Here is a 22,290-nt window from a genome sequence, read left to right on the forward strand (position 1 = left end):
GAATTAAAAAGACAGAACTAAATTTACATTAGCACAAAATTTATGCAGCCATGAGGAAAGTCTTACCAATTATTTGGTGGGTGCTGTTCCATATAGGAACACATAGAACAGATCTTATGTGAAAGCCAGAAATTTGGTCAGCCTAAAATGTAGAAATGAGAGCTTCCATTAGTGGTGCTATTTGCAGCCTTATAAGTCATAGTAATAGAAATGTCAAGGAGTAAGTTTACATTTATAAATGTCATTTCATATGAATCAGCTCTCAGAAACAATTTTGCTGAAACTTCATTCACAGTGACCAAAAGCCATAAGGATTATGGCATAAGGAAAATTGCCAAAGAAAATACAAACATTGGCTTCTTTGCTACATAAAGCTTATACTATTTGACTCTGATTTGGCACTAAAGACAAATTACAATTAAGGCAATGTCCAGACAAATTCTGGATTACTTACACTGGCAGATTAGTAGAGATAACTTTCACTGAACAAGTTTGCCTTAGAAATACTCTTCCCAATTGTCAAACTGAAATTGGACTTACCAAGGCAGTTCTAAAAGGAGGCTTACAGGAAATACACATTTTCAGAAGGAAGGTGAGAGTAAGTAGGGAATTGTGCAGAAGTGCAATTTAGTAAGAAATGGAAGGATGGAGCCAAACCCTAGATTTGAGATAGTTTTGTTCTGATGATAATTTACTGCCTCGTTTATTGTTTTCTATCTAATATAGTATACAACTTCACAATTTAAGCGTCAACTGATTCTCTCTTTTCTACAGCTAATAAGCTTTATTCTTTAGTGTCACTGCTGAAAAATCTGATGAAAAGAAAACATTTTCTCAGAAGAGATTAGAATAAGAGAGTGGTATGAGTCCACTCACAGAAGATCAGATGTTCTCTTACTAAAACTGCCACTGCTAGAGGCAGTCTGTAATAGAAGAAAACTAAAAGACCAGCAATAATTCATATATGGGAAGCAGGATGGCATCACTGTGATCTCCCAGCTAGCAAAAGATGTAACTGAGGTTTTAATTAGATTATTGCCTATTTATACATACTCAGAACTCATCACTGAAATCAGTGTGGAGTGCCACCTAAAATCCAGGGGAGTGGGGGAATAACTGATTCAGACGTATGTCTTAAAATGAACTGCAAAATACTTTCGCATTAAATTCTTGGTGAATGAGTTGAAAATTGAGCATTAACATTTCCAAATGAGAAGTAGTGTTCTGAGAAGAAAGTAAGAGATGATTTTCAATGGAAGCAGAGAACAGAATATCTGTTCATAACTACAAATGTATGTTTGATTCTATCTAAGTAATAAGGGATACTATGTTCCTCTTACTACTCTTGACTGAAAAAACAACTGACTAGAAAATCTGAATTTAAGAATTAAATTTTCATAGAAACCCATCAAAAGAAAATAATTATTGCCCTTTGTACCATTTTCTTTTTCACTATCTAAATTGGGCAGTGCCTCCAACTTCTAAAGGACTAACTGGGAAACAAAGAAGAGACAGCTGAATTATTCAGGACATTATATAATACAAGTACAATTGCAAACATCAAGGACTGGCATGCTTTATGTTAGCATATCTAAACACCCCAGGCATTATCTGTACTGCTTGCAATTCCGAACAGATTAGCATCAATGCAGTTTTCTTTTATACTTTTACAGCGGGCCCCTTTTATTTTTCTTGTTTCGAAAATTTCTGCTGGTGTGAGAGATAATCCCTTTAATGACACATGGAATAAAACTGGAACCAAGCAAACTCTCAGCATGAAACACTTCCAAGCACACTTACTGTAGTGAATATATTTTAGGAAGCTTTCTGACCAAGGCTGTCCTCTGATTAATGTGCTGCCCAACTGCTGGCCAAGTCCTCCATAGTAATGCTGGATTAGAATTCAGTGAAGATTTTGTCCTTCTATATGCCTCTATCATTTATTTAGATGTTAAGTATACTTACATTTTTATCTGCAGCTACAGCTTTCTAACTGAGGCTGGAATGAATACCTTAAGATACACAAACAACTTACATTGGGAGTAATATGTATCTTGAAAAATCACCCAATCCAGTGTGTATTTGAGCAAATTAAATGGTTGGTTGGCTAAATTAGATCACAAACAACATTTGTCTCTCTGGATACCAGCTCTGTTTACACTCCGTGTGTGTACAGCCCCAGTCACCCCAACAGCTAACAACACTGGTGCTGCTAACACTGAACACCAACAAATTTTCAGCAATAAAAATCACTTTGCATAAATATCAAGGCAATTGGTAGAGGAAGTTATCACTTATAAATAGGAAAAAAAAAAAGAATCATGGGCAAAGTAACTGCTTAAAGTCATACACTAATTCAGTGATCTGTGTTTACTGTATAAAGCCATATCAACAACAGACGACCAGAAGGACAACTTACTAGAGAGAAAAGATAATTCAAAATAAATATTCACGTTTCACAGCCACTTGGATATAACGATAAAATTTTGATATTAGTTGCAGTGCCCAAAAGTAATAAATAATTACATTTGTAAAAATCTCTCACCTCAGCATCAAAGCGAGGATCCTGATAGGCATCACTGATGTTCACTGGGAGACCTGTGGAAGCGACGAGTTCAGCAATGCTGTTATTTATTAGCCAGTCAGAATAAGATGATTTTTCCATGCTGTCTTTGAAACTATCAAAATGCAGGGCAAGGGAAGAAAAGAATACAGTCAACGTTAATTGAAAGTCCAGCATGTCTTACATGCACATTAATAGAAACAGAAGAACCATTCACAATTATTAATGGTTAGCAAAAATTAACTGTAGAAAAAGAATTTGGTATTATTGAAACAGTACCTCAAAAATTCTCTCTTTTACATAACTCTTGCTATTGAAAATAGCACTGGTGTCTCAAGTAAATCAAATACTTGATAAATTTTACCTATGAATCAACAGTGGGTTATGTTGTAAGTTTCTGTATGATACAGGCCTTCTCATGAAAAGTAACCAGATCTAAATCATATTTTCTGTAGAGCTACCTGAAAATATATACTTATAAGATTTTTTAAATTAATCTAATAATCTGGGATATTTTCAATTCTTATTTTCAACAATTTTCCTGTCAAAATGACTTTTTTTTCATTTTGGCATCTGGCATCTGAAATGCCAGATCTGAATGGCTGAAGAAGGGATCATTAAATAAGTCTTAAATCAATACTGCAAGCATATTACAGCAGGTGGATCCAAGTAGTCACACAAAACATGAAGGTTTCCTTTTCTTTTTACCTGGTTGAGCTTCTTCCACAATTATTGAGGGGCTAGAGAGCTCTCTCTAAATGAGCATAAGACTCTAGAATTATGGGCTCAACTCACCACACTCTGCCACAGCTTCTCCAGAAAACTCAGTGTCTACACAGACCTTAAAGTCCTCACCTCATACCTCACCAAATCAGCAGGAAAGTTCTCATTGACTTATTTCAGGCAGGTTCTTGACATTGGCAAAGTCTGGCTACTCATGTGTGAATAAAAAAAAATGCCTGTTGTCTTAGTTTTGAGAAGAAAGCTGATAAGTTTTCAACACATGAGAAACATTACTTAGAAAAAAGTTATTAAGAAGCTATGGAAAAGACTACAATAGCTTGAAGCTTTGCAGTAATGCTCGTGAATGAAAGCAGGCTGCACAGTAGAATCCTTGAAAGACTCAATCAAAGGGAAAGGATTGATTTTTGTTGCCTGCATTGATTTTCTGGAGACTAATTCAACTACGCCACTCATCTGAAAGAAAACTTAATATTCTTAAAAGACTATAAATAAAAATAATAATGATTCACAGAAATCTAAAGGAATCAACTTTCATTTGGGATAAGAATTTTGAGTGATTGTAATAAATGTTATGTGTATACTTTGACAGAGACCTTTACCTAAATATAATGGGTTTTGAGCTAAGTAAAAAAATCACATTTATAATTTAAAATTTAATTCATAATTTAATTTATTTCAAATACTTCAGAATCAAAAAGTCTTTAAGGATAAGGATCTAATTTCAAATGCATAGTTCCCAGTTCATAACTTATCTGAATGCTATTACCATGCGTATATAAGACACATAAATCAAGACTGCATTATGGGTGTCAAGCATTTTAAGCAGCAAATGAATTCAAGTAAAAGAAACAAGATAAAATTCATGAAGAAGTTTTAAGAGTAGGTTCTGTTACGTTCCTAACAAGTACTCTACACCCATACTCTAGAAGACAGGTGCGTCATCCCAGAGACAGTGGTGGTAGAACAGTTGAGGGATTTCAGCACTTCCTCTCTACCAGCCCCAGTGGGAAGAGCACAGATATTTTTGCCCACACAACTCATACTCTGGCCCAGGCAGGTGACCTGTCCACTGCAATTGGTACTCAGGTTAGAGAACTGTCATCTCAGCTACCTGCTAAAGTGTAACCTCATCTGCCAAAACCACTGCTTCTGTGCAGGAAAGACACAGTCCGCACATTCCATCAGGCTCGTCTTCTTCTAGATCATATCTGAACTGAGCCCTCAAGGATTCTGAGATTTATGTAATATTTTTTTTCAAAGGGAGAGAAAATTTAGGGGACTTGGCAAACTTGTACTTCAAGAACAAAATCACTGGCAAAAACAAGAGCATTCAGTGTGCCAGTATGAATAATAAACAAACTTGATCATGGTGTGTGATGAAAAATTGCAAACTGAACAGATAAATGCAAGTGTGGCCTTGCAAGGTATTTCTTTACAACCAACAGCAAAGAAAATAGATATGAGTATTTATTGTGATATTTAGGGATTAAACAGGTGAGCTGCTATCAGGCAGATAAAAGGAGGGCAAAAGAAAAGCCAACTTCAAAAACTGTGTGAGAAAGTATATTATGGCATGAAAGTCATATTGTCTTAGGCATGAAAGTCATATTGTCTTAGAAGATTCTTTCTCATTTAGATAAAACTTATAACGAGAACTGTTCCCAGCCAAAAATCTCTTTGGATTTCAACTAAAATTTCAAAGAAATAATATTTTTCTTAACTGCTGTAATGATGAAGAAACTCGTCTTGCCGTTTTTTTCCCACATGAAAAGTCTCATGACTTTACATCAGTTACAGCTGCAGAATGTAGAATGAAAAGGGCAAAACTCACTAGAAAAATGTTCAAATGTCAAGGGCTCGCGGCATTGCTCTGTATCCTAAATAACCTTTCTTTTTCCACAACAGTGCCAATAACTCAAGCTGTGCCTGTGCTAGATCCAAATTTGCCATCATATCTGCCAGTCTAACCTTGGTCTTTGTAAAACCAACTTCACTCCCCACAGGAAAAAAAAAAAACAAAGAAAAAGCAATACATCTTTATATTAAAATACACAGAAACATACCTTTATGAATCATATAAAGACTAGCTAGCAGGTGCATGTGTTTATTCATGTCTTGGACTAAAGTTAAAATAATCTTGACTTGACTACATGCAGAGCAGGCTACTACAAACTGCTTTGTGGCAACATGCTAATATAACTATGGTAACAAGAAATAAACCAGCTTGGTTATCTTGACACCACTCTACATTGTTTTGACTAATCTGGCTACAGATCAAGTTTGAGAAAAACAGGAATAACAACCACATCCCTTGATTCATACTCCTGTCCCCAAATAAAAGAAATGTATTTTCACCCCCTAGGAAAGACCAACTGTTACTCTGAAACTCTTTGTCAAAAGCAGTAACTTGTGAATCCCAGATGAATCAACAGATTATTTATTCATATTCAAATCTTCCTATTTTTTTATTGCTTGTTTTCCGTTTGCTTCACCATTCCCATACCAGGACATGGAAGAGAGATAGCTTCTACCCATATTTCTGTGTGGCCCTGGACTCTGCTGTCAGCTTGCATGTCTTAGAAATTTTCTAACACTACCCATTTTTCTAATGCTGCAAAATCAATCCATGAAAAGGTTTATCATCATGACAGTCATTTGATATGGAAAATTCTCCTTTGGAATCAGCATGAATTAATTTGCATAAAACCTGTATGATAAACACTGAGCCCTGAAAGATGGAAGAAATGTTCTCACGATAGCCCTGAATCTTTATCTCCTCATTTGGTACACAGGACATTTTATGTGAACTGCTACCAGTGGTGTAACCTGGTAGGGATTGATATAATAACCCCACATAAACAAAAAGCTTTTACTACTTTAAATTTGCCCTTTATAAATGTTTAAATACAGATCCTACCAAGCAAAACATATACTTCTGTTTTGACTGAACATTTAAACAAGATTTAGTCACAGGAACACAGTTTCTAGGAAATACATGTGCTCTGAGGTTTCCAGGCTTTCCAATTTGACAAGAGCAGAAATAAAATTTTTCTGGAAACCTCTCAACACAACTGTATAGTGGCATTTTGTAAGAGATAACAATCTAAAATAATTTTGTAATTTTTACCTGCATGTTATCAATGAGCAAATATAAAAAGTCAGTTTTTTCCGGCTTCTTACCTGAGACACTGATACAATATTAGTGCATATATACACACACCAACATACATATATAAGAAAACATAGGCATGTACATTTATTCTAGCGAGTCTTCAATAGAAGCAAGCAGGAGACTTGTCTGCGTAAAAAACGTAGGCTCACACTCTTCAGTCAAACCTACACAAAGCTCCATAAGAAAATAAAATCTTGACCAAGCAAACTTTAAAACTATGTGGAAAATGAAGTTATTTATAACCACAGAAGACATGAGCACTAACCTGTTGTCAGTATCAGCACTGCATTTTGGAGATAACAACTCAAAGGATTTTGTAAATTTCACCACCTGTCACAAAAGAAGTAACTTAAAATTGTTATTAGATGAATAAACATCTAAGGAAAGAGTAACGTAAGGTTCCTCTATTTAAACTGTATTTTTATCCAATGGTCTTAGGATAAAAATACAAATCTGTATTCTTTCAACAGAGAATTCATGTTCAAAATACACACTGTGCACAGTTCCCTAAAAAACAATATCAAATCAAATTATATCATTAGATTCCTTCCGAAAACTATTTCCACAAGAGTATATGCTTCCCATTTAAAGGCTTTCAGAACATGAATTATGGAGCTTTACCCAAACTTCTTTTTTTAAATCCAGGAAAATAAACAGAAAGGCTGCTTTGCATTACTAACTGCAACCAATCACACTTGAACATACGTGTCAGGAGCACATAAGTGAAACATCTTAAGAGTGGCTAAAAGTGACACAGAACAGAGGCCACATTTTTGGATGTGTCCCCATCTTCAGTTCTGAATCATAAAAGCTTTCTGCATAATGGGCAAATAACAGTATTTTAGACAAGGTTAGACACTGAGTTACTCTAAAGAGATCTATTTTGATATATATGTTAGCCCTCCAAAACAGGGGAAAGTCAGGAAAACAACTGTTTTGCCACTTGTAAAAATTACCAAGTGGGTGGCAAGATGCTATTCTCCTACTCCAAGTTAACCTAAGATTTATGACCATTTAGAAAAAGTTTAGGCTTTTTGTCCATATTTCACAACTTAGTCTAGAGGAATAAGAACTCATTGCTTGTGGTTTGGCAAAAACCCCTCCAAGCTCAAAGGCAGAAATAGTACCAAGAGCAGAAAAATGAACTGCCACCCACAACTTGCTAACACAATGGACTTTTCTGTGAAAAACAAAAATCATATTATAAACACAGTGACATTTCATAAGAATGTAGTAGAATTGTATCTTGTAACAGTAAAATTGGGGAGGGGGAGTGGTATTGGAATCTAGAAAGAGAAAATAAACTAGAAACATAAAATTCTATAGTAGAGAACATATAAATGAAATAAAAACCTCGATCTTGCTTTTAGGAAAGCTGGTATAATTTAGGGCATACTCCACTTAAAGTTCTAAATTTTTATTAACTTAATGAAATGTGAATCATATCTTTCCTCCAAGGAAAAGAATGGGGATTTTTTCTGCCATACAAACAAATGTAAGATTCTGTCTCTGACTTGTCAGTCCCAGCAACAAATAGTTAAGTGCAGAATCAGTGAATACAAAATAATACTTGGGTAGAAAAAAAAAAAAGATATTACAAACAATATTTTATCCTTCAACTACTCCTCAAATCAGTAGAAAGGAGGGCAGCTTATATTGAATAGTCTGAAAACACTGGAGGGAGCTACCAATATAAAGGTGGCCACTTATTTTATTACTAATAACAACACTTATAAAAACTTTAAACATATTTAAAGAGGCTCTCATACCCTATGAATATCAGAACTGTAAAGTCCCAGTGAAAGCCCCTGCCAAAACTGTGTGAAAACCAACTCTTGACAAATGCTTTCATACCGTTTACATCCATCTGTTCAACAGAGCTCTGCAATGAAATAATTACTCATTGGTCAAGTGGATAGAGCAATTGCAAAAAACCAAAAATACTTCAGTAATGCTAGAAATTGTGTCTCCACTTCACCTGCTCAATTTAAAAGCCTACTGCTATCACAAGAAAAAGTGGCTATCTTGGCATTTGCATTCATATGCCTTTTCTAATGGATTTTGTGTTACTTCAGGGAAAAATTACTAGGGCAAAATAGCAAGACGACTTATCTTTTTACAGCAGTTAAATTATTTAGAAACTGGAACTGATTCTCAATATTTATTTTGCAAAGTGAAAAAGAAACTTTTTAAAATGGGCAAACATAGCCATTCCCAAAGAGACCCCTGCCAACAACTAAAGTGAGGGGAAGGAACAAATCCCATGGAACAGCAGCCACCAAAAATAGCTGAGAAAACTCCTTGTGTTGCAGGTTCACTGTCTTGCTTTCTTCCACACTACACGGGATTTCACAAAAAAGCATTAATGACACAAGTTCAGAAGCTGATTACAGTGAAGACACTTCTGAGGCTGCTGTAGACCCCACTGAGTTGCTTAACACAAAGGATGGTCACTTAAAGACTTGATGAGTTTATTTTTAGCTGTTACTTTTGAGTGACCAGTAGTTGGACTGAAGATGTTAAAATACTAGAATAGAAATTATGTGTATCAGTTTTCCACACTTACACAGCAGAAAAGGTTAGTTTTAAAGATGAGCATTAGAGATTTGCTTGATGATGCAACAGTTTCTGGCTCTGAAACTGCTTTCAAGCACCACCCATTTGATAAGTCAATAGCCTGAAAATATTAGCAAGGTTATAAATTCCAGGTAAGTGTAAATGAAGCTACAGACAGGATTTTGCTTTTCTTCTTGTGGCTATATCATGAAAAAAAGGAACTGAGCAAATAAACATTTGATAACAAATTAGGCAATTTTTCTTTTTTAAGCAGACCACAAGAGCACCCTGCTTCTCAGCTAGGCAGTTGTAGTTGCTCTGTAGTAAGGCCTAATTCCATCACACAGAAAACTGCAAATCACAGTGTATCACCTGGATCACACCACTGACTACTTGATCCATCAGCAACTTACAGACATCCATTAAATGCCTTCAAAACACCATGAGGAATCATAAATTGTATCTTTCAGTTTCCTTTTGAAAAAGTGACTACTGGTTGTGGCTGGGATGGGATTAATTTCCTTCATAGTAGCCTGTAATGGTGATATGTTTTAGTTTTGTGATGAAAACAGCATTCATAACACAGGGCTGTTTTACTGCTGAAAAGTACTTACAACAGTGTCAATGCCTTCTGTATTTCTCATTCTGCCATCCCAGTGAATAGCTTGCAAAACAGACTGGGAGGACACATCCAGGACAGCTGATTCCAGCTAATTAAAGGGATATCCCATACTAAAATACCATATGACATCATGCTCAGCAGTAAAAGCTGGGGAAAGTTACCAGTACATGTGAAGAAGCCCTGCTTGCCTGGAAATGATGGATCGCCTGCATGCCAACTGGAAGGATCATATGCATTCTTTATTTTGCTTTGCTTGTTCATACAGCTTTTGCTTAACCTAGTGAACTGTCTGTATCTCAAACCACAAGCTTTCATACTTTTAGCCTTCCAGCTGCCTTCCCCACCCTACTGGGCTGTGTAGGGCTTAGCTGCCTGCTGGGATTAAGACAGAACAGGGGTGTTGATAAAGTTTCAAGCTGTATCCAACTTACATTTAGGAACAACACATTGAAAAATACCTGCTGTCCAGTACTTACTATAATATGCAACAGCCTCACCACAATAAGAACAGCTACTCCACCACTCAAATATTAATCTTTCTACAGAATGTGCAACTATACTTACTGGTGATTCAATATCCTCCAGAAGTAATACTGAGCACCGCTCACACTGCAGGAGAGTCTGGGCTCGATGCATAATTTTCTTGACAATTTTCTCTAAGTCAGTCTGTTCCTCAAAGAGGTCATTCACTACTTCCAGTAAAGCCTGTATACAAGGACAGAAAACTCTTGTATTGGTTGTAGAATTAATAAATACATGGGACATTGCAAAGGAGGCATCATATCTGGGATTGATTTTAATATGAGTAATCCATTGAAATCTTCATTCAAATAAAGTTCTTAATGATTATGGCAGCAAAATTGAAGTGGGAGTATCTGAAGAAAGAAAGAAGTATTTCTTAGCTCACACCTGGGCACAGTCTAACTCTTAGCAAACAACGCAAATCTTTCAAACTATTTCATTTTGTTCCAAAACTGAAGCAATGGCTTTAATGCAATGCACTATGGACTGAGTTGCTTGATTTTATATATTGAATTCGCTAGGACATTTAAACTCCATTTTATTCTCTTATTACACATTTTGCATGTTCAAAGCTGGAAAGGAAAAACCCACATCAATACTTCCATATTCCAATAGCAGTCTGATCCAGTCCTCACCACTAACATGTCTGTAAAATACAGTACCTTAAAATGAAGGCTCTCCTCTCTCATTTCATCAACTTAAAAAAAATACAGGCCATGTTCTTTCTTCCCACGGGCCCAAAGAAGCTTGCTCCTTCCTTTATTCTCATTTAGGGCACTGACACTAAAGAACATCAATATAGGTAAGCATATAAACTGTAGTGGTCTTAGCTCTTCTAACATAGTGGTCATCAGCAAAATGTTGGTCACAGTCGCTGGAAGTTGCCACCATTAAGGTCTGGCTTCATAGGGAAGGCACAGTATGGGCTTGTCCACCCCTTGGTATTTGCCAACTAAATTCAGCCATGGACTAGGCAAAGTTAAATACCACCAATAGGTCAGAAATACATTTATGTACAGGCTACCACATAGCTGTCCAACAGCAGTGATATTTAAAAAAAAAGAATTTGAAAAAAAGAATCTGTATCTCCAATTTACTAGAATATACCATTTTCTAATGAAGAATGAGAATGTCCCTAACACTTTTCTGCTGCATAACTGTCTCAGAAGATTAAATGCTGACTCCTCAGAAGTCTGTAGTGTTCCCTGCAGCCTGGAAATCTGCAGCAAAATTTAGGTCTGTGTAGTCAGACAATTATTTAATTGAACATCAAAAAAACCACAAAAAACCCCAAAAGTACCTACCTATCAACCAACCAACCAAACTTTGGCAGAAAATCTTTTTTTTTCCCCACAAGTCTCCTCCAAGTCTCTTCCCTAAAATATGATAGTATGTTGTCAGACCGGGACAGAAGACAAGCTCAGATGCCTCATGACCCTTAAGTATAAAGGTCATTAGAAAGGGCTATTGTTATTTTTTAAAGTAGTGGAAAGCATTAGTTTTCATACATGAAAGCACCAAAATCACGAATATAAAAATGCCAGAGCTCAACATACAGACCCAGACCACTGTAGTTACCCCTACCTTGTGAAGGAAGAGTAGGTTCAACACTACCAGAGGTATTTCTACTGAAGTTTTGGACATGTGATCCAAGCTAACAAAAATATAATTTCCTGTCATTGCAGAAAGGATGATAAAAAAGAAGCCAACCATTATTAAAAACCCCTCAAAATTACCATTTTGTTTCTTCAAAAAAATAAAAGACCTCTCTGACAAGACAATGACATGGGAGCTCAGCATTATTTTCATTTCAGAGCCTTCTGTCCCGATGCATGCATGGCACCAGAAATCATGAGTATGTATTCTATGCAGACACGTACTCTCAAAACCCTTCACACAGAGGGGTTTTTTTCTTGCTCAATTTTATAAAGATACATCCACATTATTTGCACATGAACTGAATATTAAAAATTCAGTCTGGGAAAGGCTTGAGATTAGTAGAGTTTTATGAGAGCTTGAATCTCTGCCAAAGTAACACTTTCTCTCCTGCACCATCTGTGCCACAAATGCAGTTGTTTCAGCACTACGGAACGTGGAACTGACATCAGGAAACAACAGCCACCACTACAAGCGTACTTCCCTCCCACACTCTCTTCTTGCTGCCTCAGTCAAGATGGGCATCTTTTGAAAATACACTTTTTCAAATAAAACACAGTTAAAACTGTCTGCTTAGCAAACACGTACACATAGCTGGAACCTGCAAGAACAAAAAATAAAAGTTTGCTATTGGTCCACGACACGTTTTGCACTTACCCTGCTTCTGTCGTATTCCTTCCTTGAAGCTGCAAATAGCTGGGCATTGGATATGGCAATCCCACAGAATGGGAGATACATCTGCATCACCTGGTATGGAAAGAAACTCACAGTCATTAAAAACAAATGCAATTATCAAGAGCAATTTCTTACTAGGAAAGAGACCTAAATTTAGAGGACACATTACAGGAAGGTCTCAGCTCACTCTTCAGCAGAGTACTGAACACAGAATTATCATGGGCAAGGCACATCAGATGGGTGGAAAGAGATCAAACGTCTAGGAAAGAACAAACACAATTAAGTTCACAGATCCCAGAAGAGAGGGTCTTCCATAATTTCTCTGGGAAACTGTGGATTCTCCACTTTATAAAATGCCTTCTGAAGACTACTTTAAATTACTGTAGACATTACAGCTTACCTAGAAAAATATTCTTTATTTCTCTGGACTGCTTTTTTATTCTGAGCTCAAGAAGCAAGCTCAAGTCACTGATGCCATGAAGATTTTTGCCTTTTCTTTTATACCCCTGTTATACCTTTTTACAACTTCTATATTCCCAGTGCTTTTTGCCTACATTCTTGGACTTGTTTGTCAAGCTAAGAGACTAAACATTTTAGAAGCTTCGTAGCTAGGGATCAGTGTGCCCCAGACCCCAAGGTCCTCTCCAGAACACATTCTGTAAACCAAGATAGAACCATCCAGGGGAAGGTTCCTTAGGGAGAGGGGCTCATTCGAGCCTCTCATTGGGGAATCTTTGATAGATATGCTAATTAGTAAAACCTATAATGTTATACCCAATGTTGGGGACACAGATAGACTCGGCAGGGTGCATCTCGATGCATATGACCTGGACGTGTACACCTAAGGATCCTTAAAATAAATACCAAGGTAAAATCCCTTTTCCCCTTCTAACCGTGTATGACTCTTGATTTTAAGACCAGGAAAAGGCATCATCACATTCCTGTTGAGGAATTCTATATCTAGAGGATATAGATTTTGAGAATACCAGCACAGTGGAACACAGCACATTCTACACCCTTAGTCAGAAAACTGATTGTCTTCTCAAAGAAGGTTAAAAAAAAAAAGTTTAAAGAACATGCTTGAAAAACTGGGCCTTAATGCATCATCATACATTAAAAAAGACTGAAAAGGAGGGTCTGAGAACATAGTTTGAGGCGCCCAAGATCACTTTAGGTTGGCTGTGTGAAGCTAGTGAACTAGACCAGTCAAATAGTTGAATACCTGTAGGACTGGCACTTCACACGGATAACAATGGATCAAAGTCCAAACCCAGCACTTTTAAGCCACATACTGGTAACAAGTCTGTAACATACTGCCACTGCTGAGTGGTTCCCAGGCAGAGGTCTGAGACTTTTAGTAAATTTTACAGCTGCTGAATAGCCCTAACATTTGCAAAGCCAGTGGGAGATAAGGCACTTTGCTGTTTACAGAGCCAAAAGAATGCTGCAGCAGCGAACCTTCCTTCTCTTTGGTCTGTCTGTCTGTTGTAAGAAATCCTGTCTGTGACAAATTCTGGCATTAAGAGAGTGGCATTTGTCTTTGAAATTCTATTTAATTAGAAAAACACTGCTCACCCAGAGACGTGGGCTATTGAGACTATTTGAGGAAAGAACCCAGAAGAACAGAAACAGCAGCAGCTGCTGTTATACTTTATCTGCCTTGAACACCCCAAGGGTTACATACCTACTTAGTCTGTGTTGAGTAATGATGAGCTTTTGGAAATGATCTTCAGATCCTCTGAATTTTGTACCTTTACAGCTGGCACTCTGTCACAGTAACTGCAGACTTTAAGGGTGCACACCTATACAGCTAATTTGGAAGCACCCTACTGTCATCCTCTTCCCTTCACTATTGCCTCCAAAGGAAAATTACATACTTTAGACTCTACAAACACTCATCTTTTCGAAGAGGGAGTAATTAAAGTATCCAACTCTCACACCAGATCTACAGGACAGAGTACACAAAATGAAAAATAAAGTAAGAGTGTAAAAAATTGGTAAGGGGGATTAATTTTTTTAATGGTCAGAGTTTCTCTGAGAGAATATTGCATATTTCAGTTTAGTTTTTATTTCCAAATGAAACAAAAAAACCCATCTATATTTTCTTGTAATAGTACTAAAAACCACAAGTAAGACATCAGAGCAGAAAATGTTAACTTGAGAAAAATCTGGTCTTCAGTGAAATTTTGAACATCATGGTGAGACTGGATACATTTTTACTTAATAAGTAAATACTAGTATTTATTGTCCCCACGATATCTCTATTCTCTATTCCCAAAATTAATGTCACCCTGTGACAAACACACGAGAAGCTTATGAACCTTCAGGCATCACAAAACCAGCTAGCAAAAATGTCTTTTTAGCGAGAAAAAATTACAGCATTGCAATATTGAAAACCACTGCTCTCTGGAACCCAAACTCCAAGGCACTGGCTCTATACCGAAATTAACATTCATAAAACACTGTTTTATGAAATGTTAAGAGTCTGGAAAGCCACTGACATACATCACTCTTTTCACCACTCAAACTAATTGTGTAAAGTGCAGCACAATTAAGAAAGACACCAAGTCGTTTAAGAAAACCAGTAAAAGAAATTAATAAATGTCAACAACTATGAAGAAAAAAACCAAGAAAAACCTGTCAGGTAGAGAGGAATCACTCAGTGGTTCAATTATTCCTGGTTACCTAAGAAAGGTCGACGAAACAAAAGCCTACTGTTGTTCCTCTTTAGTACTGTCTGAATGGTAAAAGTGACTTTTCTCTAAACCACTTTCGGCAAATTGTAATACAGCACCAAGTACACAAAGAATGAATAAGTTTCTAATGGTAGCTGAATTTTAAATAAGACTTTTTTAATCAAAATTGCTCAATGGGATAGAAAGCAGTTATTGCATTATTATTTCAGATTACAGATTTAAATCTGCAGTATTACGACTATTTTACAAGCACCTCTAAGATGTTTATGCTATGACTGTGGACACTCCATACAAATATGGAATAACGTAATATTCAGCTCTTCTCTGTCTGAGCCACATACTGTAAGGAGCTGGTGTTTTTATGCCAGATTCACATTTTAGGGATTTTCCCTCCAAAGAGAATGTAAAAAGTTGAGGAAATGGTACATAACACCACGAGACAGACACATCCTTTTCCCCATTCCTTTTAAGTGACAGATAACTAATTACTAATTTCCTGTGCTCCAAGGTAAAAACTGGCCCAAAAGCTGAGCATGCCACATCCTTCCATTACACCAATGCACAAAGTATTTGTGTGGAACTCATAGAAAAACATGCAATATACCCTTCTGAAATATATAAAATAAATTCCTTTGTTAAACTGGCTATTAAAAAAATTAGTTTTGAAGCAAAATGGAATATATCTGAAAGAGAATTTCCTCCCACATCTATTTTGAATTAATTAAAGGAAAAGATTCTGCAGATTTATTAAAGTGATTTTCTAAGAAAGCAAATAGGCAGAATTAAAAAGAAAAACAAAACCAGCTTTAACAGATGTGCCTCATTAAATTATTTTGTCTAATAGGATTAGTTGCAATGATTCATCACAGTACTGTGTGACATATTGACAAACACATCAGTGAGTATGTAATAGTACATTTTATAAAAATGGTGTTTAGGCTGAGTAACAACCTAATGAATGTACTGAGATGTTGAAAGAGACTAGTTTTTGTTGGTTTTTTCATGACAACTATAAAGCATTCAGATACAGTAACTGAAGGTTAACAGGTTTCTATTGTGAATTACTTGAACATTCAGGGTCCAGGTGATCTGGCCCAGTTTCTCTTACTTAACCCTCCAACAAGTATCCTTGGGTAGCAGCTACACTCACCTCACAAATTCACAGCAGCATACAGAAGCTAAAAAAGCTGTGCTCACAAACTGTTCAATATTTTATCAGGGCAGGAAACCTATGAAAAGAAGTAGTAGTAATGGGCACTTTCAAGAGCTCACTTTTTTTTTTAAATTCTATTATTTCATTATTGCATGTTAGGAGTATTAAAACACAACTACCAAGGGAAAAACCAGTATAATTGCAAGAGGTTTTAGTATTCAGTTATGTAACTACTTACATTTTCAGCTAGGTCTTGACCACGACATATCTTTACTTCAATACTACACCAGTAAGATCAAATGACTGCCTTGACCATAGTCACTTTTGGCTTCCTACAGGATATATTCCCATTGCTGTAGTATCTGCACACGTCTCCAAACTTGTATCCCCAAAATTAGACAAATTAGACCTTCAAACCCACAACAAGAACTGACGGAGGAGCTTAATATTTGGAAGTATAAAGCATTTCCAGATTCTGCAATATTAACTACTACGACAAGTAAGCTACAAACTGTGCTTGTTAGTGGATACTTTTTCTTATGGCATCAGTTCAGAAACAGCAGTGCTCCCTCAGAATTTTAAAGGGCAGTCTTCCATATGTTTCCTCTCCATAATCACAGTTTTACAGGCCAAAAGTTCCACACCTGATTATACAGTTGTTTGGGTGCGTCAGCACCTGGACACCTACACTAGAGCAGCACAATGTCTTGAGATGTGACACTGATTTTCCTTTCATCTGGCTTTTCATAGATGATGAGACATAGAATACATGTTAATAAAATGCTTCTTAGAAATTCCTGAACTTCTTACCAGTTCCTCTGAACTGCTAAAAATGAGGGTTTCTTCTCATGAGCTGGGTTTGGATTTCGCAGTAACTTCAGACATAATACAAATCTTTTTATCCTCAGAAACAAGGAGACCTATGGCCAAGCTCTTTCTGACAATGCCTGTCATCAAGAGATACCACCTTTCCCTTCACTGCACAGGCTGGGGATGAGGGTTCTTATGGAACCTGCAAACTCTTCCCTTGCTGCATAAGAAAAACCCCTCCTGGTTCAGCTGCAAAAGAAGGGTATTTTCTAGAATTATGCACCTCACAGGAAGTAAGTTTTGAAATTTTCCCTAATGAGAGGAAAGTATAAAGCAACAAAGTTGCATGCGTGCAGACCTGCAATGCAGAAAGTTATTAGCTAATGGTGAGAAACAGCCAGTGCTGCAATGGCAACACACTGCAGAGGTAAAATGTGAGCTTCACGCTTGCTGGCTGGAAAGCAGCCCTGACTTCAGCTTCAGCAAATGCAGTGACATTTACCCTGCTTCCTCCGCATGCGGCTTTGCCCTCACTGAGCCTTCTTGGAGAGCACACGCTGCTGTAACAATCCAATATAGTCTAACTCACGGCTTCTGGCATACTCCAAGCACCCCCTGCCTGTGGTCAGAAAAGAAAACATTTCTGATGTCTGACGGAAGAAAGAAGCCTCTCAGTAATGCTTTTGTACTCACTCTGGCACAAACTCCAGGTTGAGCTCTCAGCAAATGCCTGTCTGGTTCAGTTGTTTTCTTTAGTGGCCACAGGAGCCACTTCTCTTTACACAGCTTGCTTGGTGAGCCTGTGGGGAAAGGAGCTAGTACAGCCTTCCTAGAAAGAGAAAAGAAGTCCTTTCAAAGGAAATGTTTTTGCTATAGCTTAAAGTGATAGATGTTTTGTGTACATACTTGAAACCAAATCAGGGAAGCCAGCTGCCCTTTGAAACATTTCCTAATGTGTTCAAAATAGGTTCAGAGAGTGAAATATTCTACTGAATTCTGAAAGCAACAAACCAAATTCAATTGCAAAATGGTTAAGCACAAGCATTCATCCAAATTCCATTACCTCCTGCCAGCTGTGCAAGGTCCGGCTATCCGCGCATCTGCTAAAATCTAATTGTCATCTAAGTTCACAATTCTCAGAAATATTTACCAAAATGATTTTTCCACCCCAAGCATGGAAAGAACAATTGGTTGGTAAAAACACTCCATGAATTGTGGGCACCCAAATAGGGTACATAGCTCCTGCTTGTAGGAGTGAACCTGCAGAGGCTCCTGGGCCAGTCTTCTACTGCCTTTTTTTTTTTTTTTTAAAGTTCCTATTTGCATGTGGTTATTAATGCAGTACCGAAAAAAAGCGCTAATGCTTGAAAACATGCAACAGCACCTCTGCCCTATAAAGCTCACTATCTAACTCTGGAAGCTTTTGGTGTCTGTAAACAGCCTGAAAAGGACCACGGGAGCAATCCTTCAGCTCTGACTCTGTACTTGTCTGCCTCATAGAATTACTGACACACATTCAAACGAGATAACTGCGTCACCAGACAGATTACAAAACACGTCTCTGGTAGGAGCAGACTTATTACAGCTTTAAAACCTGACTCCTATGTAGGCCACTGTCCTCACAAGCCATGGCACTGGGAGACTGCTGCATGCAGGACCAAGGGGCAGGAAAGGGTGGGAGTGCTCAACCTCTGACTTTTTGGCAGGCCCCACCACTGCCCCCTGATTGCTCAACATAACCTCATCTTCTCTCTTTTCTGCTATGCAGAAACTTTAAACTGGGAAAACAAATGAACACACTGAACTTGGTTTACAATAACACACTTGTAAAACTGTTTATACAGTCAGAACACATCAACTAATCTTTTTTTTTTTCTGGCAGGTATTTGAACATTTCTTGACCCAGTAACTTTACAGCTAGATATTATCCGTAACTCCCCTCACTAGCAGCGGCTGAAGCTCAAAAATCTAAACAAGCCATGCTGAATTATACTGTCAAACAAACAAAAATATTGGAAATGGCTATTAAAGCTATTTTTAACAATATTTGGTAAGACACAACATTTTAACATTGCATTAAATTTAGCACTCAGCATAAAGTGAAAAGGAGAATAATTGTACTGTGAATTTCCTTACAGCACCTCATTTTAAATGCTGTTGCCCCAAATGAATCTGAAATATGAAAGCATTTCTGCTAAAGTCTAGAAAGCCAAAAATAAATATATGTAAAATGGCTGCTATTCTAGGATCCAATCATCTGATCTTCTACATGCAAAATCCAGCTATTTTCACTGGAAATGTCTCCATATCTTACACAAATCTGAATTAGTGATGCCCACTAAAAAGCCCCATCCCAGCAAACACGTCAAACTGCTACTCGGTTATTCAACATGTGATATAAAGCCAGGATTTCCAGAAGGGAAAATGAGGACAAGAGGAGAAAAAAAGTTACACAAGAATAACAGTGGTTCTATTAAAATCAGAAGTGTATGAACTGAAGAAGAGCAGAGGTAGCACATAAGGAGCATCACCATGCCAGTGCAAGCACCTACAAGGCCAATGCCTGGCATCAGCACTCAGTCCCTGGGCTTCAGCAAATGCACATAAAGCTATTAAGCAAGGAAAACTCAGCTTGCAGGCAGCCAAAGGAAGGCTGCAAAGTTACAGTAGTATGATTAAACCAGTGAACCAACATGTTTCCACATCATAAACATACTAACAGCCATGGAGATCCTCACTGCAAGGGCTACTGAGGACTCCCAGATCTGGATGGTGGAGATATGTGCTATGTCTGTGGGACCACCTGCAGCTAGAAGGCCATTAAATCAACCCAACAGCTATTAATGATGCTTCTTTATCAACTCTAGGGTTTCCATCCATTGGATATTGGCAGGGCTTTGTAGCAAAGTCTTATAGAGAAATGCTAAGCAGCTTTGATTAGTTCATCTGAAATAAGAGGGATAAGAAGCATCACAAAAGGTCATGAATCATCTAAACCACAACTCCTACTCATGAATAAACTTCCTCTCCTTCAAAGGATGAAGGTCAGCTACATATGAAATATCCAAATTATATTATCATCTTAAAAAAAAAAAAATCAAGCTGAGATGATTCACAGAGGACATTTCACCTGTGTAAAGCTTTCCAGAGAGACCAAGAGGGGCTGTTACTGCCTGGCTGCTCTGCTCTGCCCTGTTTGAAGAAGAGTCACTAGAGGCCAGCCCCCAGGCACACGAGCCTGCAGCTGTTATGTAAGGCAGGCAGTTCTGCAGTGCCTAAATCTCAGTGTCTCAAAGCACTTTGGCAGACCATGAACAAAGTTTTACAGCAGCAATGTCAGGTTGTAATTTTTATCTAGAGACAGCAAAACTGAGCCAAAGAAAAATTAACTGATTTATCTGAGGAGAGGAAAAAGGTCACAAAGAAAGATTTTGTCAAAATTTTGGAACTCCTGGCTCCCACTATGCTTGAATCAGTGGAACCAGCCAGTTCAAAGACACTGTTGTAAAAACTTTATAAATGTCACTGCATGAGATGGGAAGATCCTGGTATTGGCAAAGTGAGCGCTGTGAAGACTGATACTACCAATGCTAAAAACAGGAATTGCAGATCAGAACTTTAAATTGGCAGTGGAAAATTAATAAGTATCACCTCAAAGTCGATCTTTCCTACAACACAATTGCAGACTTTGATCTTACCATTTCAAGTTGCACTTATCTGACTGCTTGCAGACAATATACATAATAATTGACCATGCTAATTGAATGGCATTGAAACCAAGAGATAAATTCCATATGCATCCATACAATGAGAATGTCATCTTCAAGTCACAATTCTACTTACAACTCAGTTACCAACTCCCAGTTCTTGCTCATGATGAGGAATAGATTTATTCATTTATTCATTTACTTCCTGCTGCAGACCATAAATATTAGAATACACAAACTGAAAACTACTTCTAATTCTTGACTTAGCCATAACTGAATGAAGATGCCTTCGTTCACTTTCTGTCTGAATTAAAATCTTCTCTTTAAAGCCACAGTGCAGGCACAGGACCAGAATCACAAACTGGCTGAGACTGGCTGGGACCTTTGGAGGTCACCTGGTCCAACACTCTGTGCTCAAGCAGGACCACCTAAAGCTTTTTGCTTAGGACTGTGTCTAGACAGCTTTTGAATACCTCCAAGGATGATGACTTCACAACCTCTCTGAGCAGCTTGTCGGTCTCTCGCACAGTAAAAACGTGTTTCTTGACTTTCAGACAAGAGTTTCCCATGTTTATGTGTACGTTCATTGCCTCTTGTCCTGTAACTGGGCACCACTGAAAAGAGCCTGGCTATGCCATCTTTGTATCCTACCATCCCCTATTTATGCATAGTGATGGGATCCACCCATGAGCATTCTCTTCTTTGCTAAACAGTCCCAGCTCCCTAAGCCTTTCCTCACAGGGGAGAAGCTTCAGATCCTTAACCCTCTTTCTGTACCTCTATTAGACTCTGTCCAGTACATCCATGGACATACTTGTACTGGGAAGCCCAAAACTGGACGTTGTTGAGTCATGAGTGAAACTTAATACTGCTGTTGCATGAATCCTGTGTGCAGTTTAACAAAGAAAAAATTTAGCTCATTTATATATAACAGTCAGCACTGAGATCCCAGTGATATTAATAAGTTTTTATTCAGGTTCTTCTCTCCCATAGTTCAAGATGTGTTTTCTGATTTTTCTGTTCTGATTACTTGAACAGTAGCCTTTTTTTCATATTGGACTTTGTTTAAGAGAGAGTGTTTCTGGCAGAACTTACTGCAGAAGCCTGATCCTTTGCCATGCTGAGCTTCTCTTTCATCAAGGTGGGCATTTTTGCCTGACTAAAGTAGCCAATGTCAGCAAAATCCTTCCTGCTAACTGAAACTCCAACTGGAACACAAAAGCCTGAATCTAACACATTAACCAACCAGGTTACATTGTGCCTGGTGTGAATAAGTTCAGCTTACCCAACTTCTCACTGTCTGCAGCATCAGTTCCAGGGGGATGAAAAGGGTTGGTTCTTTTCCACTAGAAAAAAAATGTGAAGCAAGTTTTCTTAAGTGAGATGCATCATTTGGTGACAGCTTAAAAGAAAG

The 22,290-nt window shown here is 37.6% G+C and overlaps 1 protein-coding gene and 1 long non-coding RNA gene across 6 annotated transcripts in view; one reads left to right on the forward strand and one right to left on the reverse strand.

Moving 5' to 3' along the window:
- PDE11A (phosphodiesterase 11A) overlaps nucleotides 1-22,290 on the reverse strand; it is a 117,713-nt gene that overhangs the window by 61,175 nt on the left and 34,248 nt on the right. Inside the window, exons 2-7 of one of the 3 annotated variants that reach the window (XM_019290330.3) lie at nucleotides 22,162-22,222; nucleotides 12,493-12,582; nucleotides 10,222-10,362; nucleotides 6,745-6,809; nucleotides 2,546-2,678; nucleotides 67-142 (exon numbers count right to left, since the gene is read on the reverse strand). In XM_019290330.3, the coding sequence (XP_019145875.2) occupies nucleotides 67-142; nucleotides 2,546-2,678; nucleotides 6,745-6,809; nucleotides 10,222-10,362; nucleotides 12,493-12,582; nucleotides 22,162-22,222 (566 nt within the window). Of the gene's footprint in view, nucleotides 1-66; nucleotides 143-2,545; nucleotides 2,679-6,744; nucleotides 6,810-10,221; nucleotides 10,363-12,492; nucleotides 12,583-17,862; nucleotides 17,961-22,161; nucleotides 22,223-22,290 lie in introns of those variants that run through there. The other 2 variants (XM_020585056.2, XM_039555242.1) reach the window with 2 other exon arrangements.
- Nucleotides 1-22,290, forward strand: part of LOC109145663 — a 108,132-nt gene that overhangs the window by 53,935 nt on the left and 31,907 nt on the right. The gene's annotated exons all lie outside the window — the stretch shown is intronic.

Source organism: Corvus cornix, chromosome 7, assembly GCF_000738735.6.
Source record: "Corvus cornix cornix isolate S_Up_H32 chromosome 7, ASM73873v5, whole genome shotgun sequence".
Lineage (NCBI taxonomy): Eukaryota > Metazoa > Chordata > Aves > Passeriformes > Corvidae > Corvus > Corvus cornix.